The sequence below is a fragment of the Mytilus galloprovincialis genome, chromosome 14, assembly GCF_965363235.1.
Source record: "Mytilus galloprovincialis chromosome 14, xbMytGall1.hap1.1, whole genome shotgun sequence".
NCBI classification, from domain to species: domain Eukaryota; kingdom Metazoa; phylum Mollusca; class Bivalvia; order Mytilida; family Mytilidae; genus Mytilus; species Mytilus galloprovincialis.
The window spans coordinates 68,188,786-68,200,203 of NC_134851.1; the positions used below are offsets into that span (position 1 = coordinate 68,188,786).

Consider the following 11,418-nt stretch of genomic DNA (forward strand, 5'->3'; position numbering starts at 1 on the left):
AAAATAGTCTAAACAGTAAAAGAAAAAAAATTGCAAAGACAAATATAAGAATACTATTATAGTACATGTAAAAGATGATAAACAACGACAGTGCATCTTTATTTCATCGTATATTTTTTGAGAAGTTGATACATTAATCATCATAATTTCAATATTACCTCAATTTGAGGGATTAATAAAAGTGTTTCATAATAATATTAGATAACACATTTGTGTTCTAGCAATAATGTTTCAAAATCAGTACGACTCCTCTGAGATGAAAAAAATAAATCTGACACAAATTTATAATTACAAATGTTAGGATCACAATTAGATTTTTCTAACAATAATTTTACAATATCAGTTCGACCGTTTTTAGAAGCAATAAATAAAGGTGATTCTTTTTCATTATTACAAATTTTAGTATCACAGTTGTGTTCTAACAATAGTTTTACATTATCAGTTCCGCCGATTTTACAAGCGTTAAACAGAGCTGATTCATTGGTATTATTACAAATGTTAGCATCACAATTGCGTTCTTTTAACAACAATTTTATAATATATGTATTCCACATTTTAGAAGCAGCAACAAATAAAGGTGATTCATTTCTATGATTGCAAATGTTAACATCAGTGTTGTGTTCTAACAGCAACTTTACAGCAATAACATTATGTATCTTTGATGCAATATATAAAGGTGTTTCATTATTATCGTTACAAATGTTAGAATCGCAGTCGTGTTCTAACAATAGTTTTACAATATCGGCATGACCTTTATTGCAAGCAACAAATAAAGGTGTTTCGTTTCTATTATTAAAGCTGTTTGGATCACACTTGTGTTCTAACAATAATTTTACAATATTAGTTTCACCAATTGAAGATGCAATAAATAAAGGTGATTCGTTTCTAATGTTTAGACTGTTGGGATCACAATTGTGTTCTAACAATAGTTTAACAACATCAGTTTTGCGGTATTCAGACGCAATATATAAAGCTGATTCATGTCTATTGTTATAAATATTAGGATCACAGTTGTGTTCTAACAATAATTTTACAATATAGGTATGACCATGTTTAGAAGCCATAAATAAAGCTGATTCATTTTCATTATTACACATATCAGGATCAGATTTGTGTTCTAAAAGAAACTTTACAGCATCAACTTTTCCAGAAACAGACGCAATAAATAAAGGTGTTTCCTTTTTATCATTACAAATGTTAAGGTCACAGTCGTGTTCTAACAATAATTTTACAATATCAATGTGACCCTCCTCTGTGGAAATATATAAAGCCGATTCGTTGCTTTTATTGCAAATACTATGATCAAAGTTGTGTTCTAACAACAATTTTACGTTATCGGCATAACCCCACCTAGATGCAATTAAAATGGGTGAGTTATTTTTATTATCCTTCATTTGTATTTCAAATTCATGAATTAGCAACAATTTTACAATATCAGGCAATCTTAACTCTATAACTAAAAACAACAGTGATGTCAGCTCACCCTTATATAGATTTAATACATTATGATTATATCCATGTTTGTTTAATAATTCTACGATCTCTAAGTGACCAAGTTCAGCATCGGAGTGTACACCCGACGTAATGTCCTCATTACAACCATTGTAATACGAACTATATTCTGATAATAATTTTACGACATCAATATGATTGTGTCTTGTAGCTATAAACAAAGCTGATTGACTGTGATTGTTACAGATCTTAATGTCGCATTTATTTTCCAGCAATAGTTTTACAATATCGTTATGACCTTTACTAGACGCAATAAATAAAGGAGACTCATTTCTATTATTACAGATGGTGGGATCACATTTATTTTCCAACAATAATTTAACAATATCAGTACGACCGTTACAACATGCAATAAATAAAGGGGACTCGTTTCTATTATTACAGATGGTAGGATCAGAGTTATGTTCCAAAAATAATTCAACAATATCAGAACGACCGTTACAACATGCAATAAATAAAGGGGACTCGTTGTTACTATTACAGATGTTAGGATTGAGTATGTGCTTTAACAAAAGTCTAATAACATCAATATGACCATTTACAGACGCAGTTAAAACGGGCGATAAACTGTTATGATTACAGATATTAGGATTAAAGTTATGGTCTAATAATAATTTTACTATACAAGTATAACCCAACTTAGACGCAATAAATACAACTGATTCCTTGCTCTTATCACATTTTAAAGGATCACAACCGTAAGCTAACAACAATCTCACAATATCAGTATGTCCATTCTGAGATGCAGCAAATAAAGGGGATACATTTTTATTATCACATATATTAGGATCACAGCTGTGATCTAACAAAAGTCTTACGATATCAATATGTCCATTTTTAGATGCTTCAAACAAAGGGGATGTATTATTTTTATCACATTTACTAGGGTCACTGTTATGGTCTAACAAAAAATTAACAATATTAGTATGTCCATTCTCAGATGCAGCGAGCAAAGGTGTATTATTAAAACAATTGACGATATTAGGATCGCAGTTATGTTCAAACAATAATTTAACAATATCGATATGTCCATTCTTAGATGCAACGAATAAAGGAATTAATTGTTCTATAGTACAAATGTTAGGATCACATTCGTGTTCTAACAAGAGTCTTACGATATCAGTATACCCATTATCAGATGCAGCAAATAAAGGTGATATATTCCTACAGTTGTACATTCACGGATGGTAAGGGTGTTTTAGCAAATATTTAACAATTTTATTATTTCTCTCCTTAGATGCAGTAAATAAAGGGATTTGATTTTTTTTATAATTATATATATTAGGATCACATTTCTGTTCTAATAATAGTTTTACGATATCAGTATGTCTGTTCTCAGATGCAACCAACAAAGGTGACATATTTGTAAAGTTGTAGATTCTAGGATCGCAGTCATGTTCTAGCAACAATTTAACAATATCAATATGTCCATTCTTAGATGCAAAAAATAAAGGTGTTTCATTTTCATCATTACTAATGTTAGGGTCACATTTGTGTTCTGATAAAAGTCTTACAATATCAGTATTACCATTCGCAGATGCACATAGTAAAGGGGATTCGTCTTTAATATTACATTTTGTAGTATCACAGTTATATTCTACAATCTAACAATATCAATGTGTCCATTTTTAGATGCAGCAAATACAGGGGATATATTCTTATTATTACAGATATTAGGATCACAGCTATTTTCTAATAATAATCGAACAATATTAGCATGACCCATTGATGATGCCTTAAACAAAAGAGATTCATTTTTATCATCACATATATTTGGATCAGATATATTTTTTAATTGACATTTTACAATTTCAATTTCATTGTTTTCAACTACTCGAAATAAGGGTGTTTCACCTTTTGCATTTTTAGCAGTTATATCTGCTTTGTAATCTAACAATATGTTTATCATTTCAATATTACCCTTACTAAAAGCTACATGAAGAGATGTATTGTTATTGTCCTTTTCACCAATGTTAGGATCAGCGCCGTGATTCAATAGAAGCATAGTCAAATTATGATTTCCTTGACTGACAGTTTCGTGTAAAGGTGTACTATTCATATCGTTATAGACATTACAATTGGCTTTGTTGTCTAAAAATAATTTTATAATATTGTAGTGCTTTTTATGTAAAGCTAATCCAAAAGGGGTATGCATTCCAATATAATTTCGTTTATTATTTACATCCGCATGATGGGTTAAAAGTAGATTTACTAAATCAATGTTACAATTGTCTACAGCTGCATACAAAGGTGTTTGACCAACGTGTTGTAACCAACCCTCCATATTTGGATCAGCTTGTCGATCTAATAATAATTTTGCTGTGTCAATATGTCCTTTTTCAGAAGCATAATACAAAGGAGTACCTTTCCAGTCCCTTATATTAACATCCGTATGCTCTGTTAAGAGAAATGGTACCATGTCCCAGTAACCCTGCCGGGTCATCGACAGAAGCATATTAGATATTTCTTCACTTTGTATACCATGTAAAACTTTCTTAATATCTATTTTCATTTCAAGGTATTGAAACAGCTTATTGCGAAAAGTCCTACATTTTAATTGCCTATTGAGAAAGACATCCTTTATAAAATCCTCTTGAATGTCTTTTAGAATTCGTTCAAAATACTGTTTTTCTTCTATGTCAGGAACTCTTATAACATTTTTGTCATTCTTAAGGTTTTGGTGTTCAATTTGTATTGATTCTAATACACATTTATCGCGTATAACATCTATATGGGCTAATTCAAGTACAAGGCCAAAGAAATTTTCCCCAAAGAACGACACAACAATATCAAATATTTTGTCATGTAGAATATGGTAGGTGGTTGCAGTTTTTTTCACATAAGATAACTCAAGTTTCTGTAATTCAGACCTGATAACTCTTACTGAAAAATTCGCCTGAAGATGAAAATGAAAAGATATGTCTTCTAAAAGTTTTGTAAAACTGCTTGATCTTGAAATCACATTTTCATTTAAACTATTGTTATAAACAACGAATAGGCTCAATGTAGCTAATATTGTTTGGTCAAACGCTTTCCTCAAAAATTCTAAATCACCTCTTATAACACTTATAGGATTAGAAAAAAAATCATGAATACTACTCAATTTCTGTTTTGAATATATACAACACAACAGAGGAAAGAAGCTAAATTTGTCAACAAGTCCTAAATGTTTGATAACATTTACCTCACTCTCTGTTAGGTATGTACGTGCTATTTGATCTCTTTCCATTTCTGTTAAACTGTAATCTGATACAAGGTCGCACGCAGTTTTTGATAATAATTCTAGACCCTTGAATGAACGATCGAGAAAAATGTGCTTTCTGCATGATAACAGTATTTTAATTTTGTGATCTTCAATTATTTTTTGTATATCTGTTGACAATGTTGTCCAACGATTAACGAGTCCAATATCTATGGTTGCTTTTCCACAAACATCATCAATGACAAATACTTGTTTATTTTTCGGTTCACAGTATTGAATTATGTCTTCTGGACTGTGAACGGGAACAATTTCATAACCTTCATTATAATGCAACCGCATTGCAACATGCTGAACTGCAGTGGACTTTCCACAGCCCGATGAACCTATTGCCACAATGACATCTTTTGTTTTTAGAAGTTTTTCAATATGACTGATAGATCTGGTTTTGACCACCTTATTGTCATCCTTCTTGGATTTCTATAATCACAATAGAACAAAATGTCAAAGACCCGTTAAAAATACAAAATGATTACCAATACTGTATTACAATTGTGAAAACAAACATTGCAGAACTTATGATTGTTCAATAAAATTCTTACAACAGAAACTAAAATAATAGTTATATTTATAGAACATGTTGAACACCATACGTTTATTTGCGGTATTAGAATTTTTTTTAAAACTCGTTTGAACATAAATGCAGATTATATTTGATAATGAAATTTGTAAACTGCTGTATGCAAGTATTTTCTATTATGTTGCAAATGCTTTTATTGCTATGTTTTTATATACACATATGAAGGATAAACAGCAGATCTCGATGTATTTATGAAAGACCTTGTTTATATAAATCTTACTCCCATATGCAATTCATTTCTTGTACCTTATATACCTATATGGAGTTATTTTCTTTCAGAACGACAGGTCATTCTTTTTTAGAATCAACCCGGACGATACCATGTTTCAATAATATATGCTCCAAGGCATAAAATAATGTATGAGGTCATTATTTTCCTTGATAAACATGCAATCTATGATTTACTTCAAAACTTTATAATTATTCGTCTAATAGTTTTTTGTTGCCGATTTGGAAATTTCTTTTTTTAAGTTCAATCGATGAAAGGTGTAAAAGAAACCGTCATTGTAGTCCCGTATTTTAATTTTAGAAACAAATAACGTGAAGTTTTGTTAATTTATCGCTACAATAAAGAAACATTATCAGATATGTCAGATGAAATTTAATGTAGACTTTCATAAAATAAATCCAGATTTAACATATTCGTGTGTAAGGTTTAGAAAATCTTATTGAGTCAAACTGAAAAGGTTGATTGATTTTTGGTTGCTTGCTTAACGTCCAGTGGTAAATATTTCATGCATGTTCAGAACGATACACACTGAATAAGAAATCATACTGTGACCTACATGTATTTATATTCGTCTTCGTGTCAGTTCTTAATTTTTTAAAATTTACGTATACCTAAATGATCAACTAATAAGATAATCTTATATTCTATTGAATAACATTAACGTAACTCACGAAAGGGTCAGGTGCGGAGGGTATATTATTATATCCAGATTATCTTTTAATAAAATGTATTGCTATTCAAAAGACAATTTTTCTGAATTTTTCATTCGATTCAAATAAAATTGTTAAAAAAAATAACCACTTTTCTGCGATAGAAATAACATAACAAATAGAAAAAAAACATACCCCTCCTCCTTTTCCATAAGCTATGTGGTACAATAAATTACTAACAATATGTCTTGTATTTGTCATACACCGTTATCGGATGGTAACAATACATTTGTGTCTTACTTCATGCAGTTACAGTAATATTTTTATTGTGTATGGATAATAATTTTTAAAAGGTTTATATCTAAATTATTTAGTGAGTTTTATTTCACATTCTAAATGAGCCGCAGGGCGTATTTAAAACCTGAACGCATTAGAAAGGAATATCCCACTTTAGTGTTGTTGGTAAAATAGGATACTAAATTTTACAAAACTTTATAAAATGAATATTTTTTGACGGTATATAAATCAGATAATGCATTATACTAAGGTTTTTCCTGTCGTAGAACACACTTTCATTTGATCAATCCTGACACCCCTCGGTGTGTTCTACGACAAGAAAAACCTGAAAATATGCATTATCTATAACATAATGTAAACAGTTGACAAACAGGAGTTCCTCGGTACAGTATCGTTTGTACATGTGGTACTATTGTTGATTCTATTTTTTCTATTTTAATTGAATGTTTATTTGTAAGAAGGAATGTATTGTCATATAACCCATCGAAAACGTCAAACACTCAGAAAAATAAAATTGTAAAATATCATTCGTTATATTTTTTTAATTTTGTTTTTTACACATGTTAGATGTACATAAGTGAAGTAATACATGCAATTTCGATAACTATTTGTCATATATTTAAAATTGAGAATGGAAATGGGGAATGTGCCAAAGAGACAACAACCCTACCATAGAAAAAAAAAACAACAGCAGAAGGTCACCAACAGGTCTTCAATGTAGCGAGAAATTCCCGCACCCGGAGGCGTCCTTCAACTGGCCCCTAAACAAATATATACTAGTTCAGTGATAATAAACGCCATACTAATTTCCAAATTGTACACAAGAAACTAAAATTAAAATAATACAAGACTAACAAAGGCCAGAGGCTCCCGAGTTGGGACAGGCGCAAAAATGCGGCGGGGTTAAACATGTTTGTGAGATCTCAACCCTCCCTCTATACCTCTAGCCAATGTAGAAAAGTAAACGCATAACAATACGCACATTAAAATTCAGTTCAAGAGAAGTCCGAGTCTGATGTCAGAAGATGTTACCAAAGAAAATAAACAAAATGACAATAATACATAAATAACAACAGACTACTAGCAGTTAACTGACATGCCAGCTCCAGACTTCAATTCAACATCTGAAAGATTATGATTTCATCATATGAACATCAGGCACAATCCTTCCCGTTAGGGGTTTAGTATCATACAATCATAACGTATATGAGAAGAACATAACCCGTGTCATGCCAACAACTGGTTTTTGAATAAATGTGTTTAGTTCCGATGCAAAGACCATATAAGTGAATCAATATTAACGCCAAAATATGCAATCTTTAATGACCTGACAACAGTATCGTAACTATATCCCTTCTTAACAAGTCTATTCAAAGGTTTTGTTAGTTTTTGAGGTGAATACTGACACCTTTGTGCTTTATAAAGAATATTTCCATAAAAAAATTGGATGTGAAATACCTGAACGTATAAGAAGTCTGCATGTTGAGCTATATTTACGAATGATGTCCTTATACCGATGATAAAATTTAGTAAATGTTTTGACTAGTTTGATTTACTCACTTTGTAATGCCTTTGGAACCGGACTTGACTCTTTCTGTAAATTTATCATTTCTATTAGTATCTCTTGGTGAGTCTTGTTAAGATTTCTGTCTTTCAGATCGTCACAAATTGTCTGAAACTGTGGTCCACCAAGTCTAAGAATAGCCTATAGAAAGAACACATCAAGTAGAATTTCTTAAATTTGTAAGCAAAACATTTGTATTTTATAGATGCTTAAGGAAACGCTGTCCCATTAGTCGAAACAGTTAATTTTTAACGTATAAAAAAAAATCCTTTATTCTGTTTATCGGTAATTATGATAAATTAAAAAAAAAATAACAACAATGCAAGGGCAAATAACAAACAAACTACTTTCTGCGTCGAATCACGGCGAATCACACTTGAGCTCAACGGCTGCCATACGTCATTTAAAATTATGTCACAGTGCATTTAACATGCACAAAGTATTAAAAATGAAATATTGCATGCGTTTCATTTATTCTGCGATGGACATGACTTTAACAATGCCGTATATAATGGTAGCAAATCGGTAAGTTATTTTTCTTTTTTTTCACAAAGTATCAGCATAGAATGATACGATATGAATCAGCATATTTCATTAATTCAGAAGTTCAACGACGAGATATATATATGTATTCCTTAGTTGGTTGGATAACATTATATTTATCTTGTCATTATACATTTACGCTCAGCGTTCATCATGAAAACGATCACATTGATTTCAAATTATTTTATGAAAGCACTGTAAAAGCAGAGCTTTCAGGAGGCAACGAGTCTGAAGGCTGACAAAATTATCTGAACAAGCTCGAGCTCAGTTCTTGTCGACTTCATAATTACATCAAACATATAAAAAAATGTTACTCAACTGTAGTCTATTCCATTTCGGCTTAAAATTCTTGCTTTTTTCATTGTCATGTTTATTTATTTTTCATCCCGGACCAGAACTAAAACACTTTGAAGACGGTTACCTTTTATTCCAGATTTAGGGAAAGGCATCCCCAAACATTCCTTATAAAGGCTACATGTATGGTTAATGCGGACTCTTACCTGTTCAACACCAAACGTTGTCTAGATTTGGGCCCCCGATCACCTTTTTTTTTTAAAATTTATCCTAGATCCGCATTTGATAAAATTGAGAATGGAATGGGGGAATGTGTCAAAGCGACATCAACCCGACCATAGATCAGACAACAGCCAAAGGCCACCAATGGGTCTTCAATGTAGCAAAAAACGTCCGTACCCGGAGGCGTTCTTCATCTGGCCCCTAAACAAATATGCAATCTAGTTCAGTGATAATGGACGTCATACTAAACTCCGAATTATACACCAGAAACTAAAATTAAAAATCATACCAGACTAACAAAGACCAGAGGATCCTGACTTGGAACAGGCGCAAAATTGCGGTGAATTTGTTTGTTTATATTTGTTCTTTGCTCTATGAATATCGGTCTTTATCGGTGTATTTACAATGAAGCCACAACTCTTTATTATAAAAATATATGATTGCCAAACAAAAATGTCGAAAATATGTACATTTCATTTCTTTTCTAGCTTCTTTCATGCGATAGCGGTATCTTTGTGGTCACTATTTATGTGTTGCGTCTAAATATGAGTTGTAACTCTTTAAAGTGACAGGTAAAACAAATACGACTCAAGAAAAAGAAAACTACTCAAAACAGCAGCAGGATATGCATGAATAAAATTTCAGATCGGAATAGTATAGATGATATGTTTGTTATACGTCCTTGTGTCGTGAATAGCAAGGGAAACTAAAAAAAAAGTGCATTTAACACAATTCTTTAAAAGTTTACCGGATTTTTCATGAATTTTTTGTTCAAATTTACAACAATCGGTCAAAAAGGCTAAACTAACTCTACTAAAACGTTCAAACAATGACAAGTGTTTTCACTCATCAATAAACTCGTGCGTTTCTACGAAACAAATTACCCACGTGTTTTGGAAAGGGGAAAGCAGATCCTTACGCGCGTATGTCAATTGCGAACTGACCCAATAACTTTTATATCACAACCAGTCCACTGATACTAACATTATCAGAGAGTACATATCAAAAGAGAAATGCACAAATTACGGATAAATATATGTATATCTATATACACTTTCCTCATTAATTGCAAGTAAAAATTTCAAAACTAGAGCAAACAACGTACTGTAAAATTTAAGGCTTTCAAATTGTACCTTCCTGAATACGAAACGCCAAAATACTAACACTTAACACTCGGTTAATGAAAAGATACGCTGTCACGTTTAAAAGAAACATTATAGTATGTCAATTGAAATAATGTAATTTTACTGACACCAGAATTGTAATTTATATCTTTAGTCATTGTTTTTTTTTTATATAAGATAATAAGTCACCTGACATATGTCGCTGAAATATGTTTCGAAATCTTTACTTGTCAACGTCCAAGCATCAGTATGTGCGAACATGTTTCTGTAGTATTTCAACCTGGACAAATCTGCCCCTTCACTGACATCTGACTTAAGTGGCAAAATGTCTCCTATCTGTATTGGTGTAAGGTGTCGAATCAAACAGATCATCAATGTCAAGTCAAATTTTGCTGAGAGGACCGTGCCTGGAAAGATAAACACTTAAATTGATATTAAAATAAACACAAATGATTTATTTCATATAATGTTTTTACATATTTGTGATCATCAACTTCAGAAAAATCATTTACTATTTAGCATATTCATTCATTATTCATAGATTCTACGTTTACCGTCGCTGTAGAAGGGCTGATTTAACCGAAGGGAACCAGAGTAAAGATCAGTTATCAGATTTTTCCATACGCTCTATTTTTTATAATGTATGCTTCTAATATTTCTAATGTTTAATTTGTGTGTACATGTTGTAATGTTTAATTCCACAACTGGTGGTCTATGAGCTGCAGATGTTGTAGTTTGTTGTTGTGACTCTTAAATAATTCTCGTGTCTCGTTTTTTATATAGATTATATCGTTGGTTTTCCTGTTTGAATTGTTTGACACTGGTTCTTGTGGGGTCCTATTAAGCTTACTGTTCGCTGAATAACGTTACCCGTGACCTGTAATTAATGACCAGACCAAAAATTGTAATTTACCTGGAGTTGATGGAAACAATAAGTTCCATTGAGTCTGGTTAATGATTCTCTTTCTTTTTAACGGTTCTAAGACTTGAAACCTGTCTTGCCTTAAGGCTGCCTCAAGTCCATTAGTTGGGTGAAACTCTTTATCAAATTTAACTCTCACAGCTAAAGGAGCAATTTCATACAACAGGCTTATGATCCGCAAATAGTTCATCTTTACATTGGATTCCGCCATACTGTTGTCGA

At 31.6% G+C, this 11,418-nt stretch overlaps 1 protein-coding gene across 1 annotated transcript; it reads right to left on the minus strand.

Annotated features, from left to right (window-relative positions):
* Window positions 1–7,897: 7,897 nt before the first annotated feature.
* Window positions 7,898–11,418, minus strand: LOC143059662 (E3 ubiquitin-protein ligase DZIP3-like). The gene is made up of 3 exons (XM_076233199.1): window positions 11,188–11,418; window positions 10,464–10,681; window positions 7,898–8,232 (listed from the first exon to the last, which is right to left on the minus strand). Exons 1-3 carry the CDS (start codon window positions 11,405–11,407, stop codon window positions 8,080–8,082), a joined length of 591 nt encoding a protein of 196 aa, XP_076089314.1. The 5' UTR covers window positions 11,408–11,418; the 3' UTR covers window positions 7,898–8,079.

Excerpts from the sequence above, each read along its gene's own strand:
- LOC143059662 (XM_076233199.1), bottom strand. The coding sequence starts at position 11,407 with ATGGCGGAATCCAATGTAAAGATGAACTATTTGCGGATCATAAGCCTG. Across the intron at positions 10,682-11,187 it reads ATTGTTTCCATCAACTCCAG|GCACGGTCCTCTCAGCAAAA; the intron begins GTAAATTACAAT and ends TTATCTTTCCAG. Across the intron at positions 8,233-10,463 it reads ATTTCAGCGACATATGTCAG|GCTATTCTTAGACTTGGTGG; the intron begins GTGACTTATTAT and ends TTCTTTCTATAG.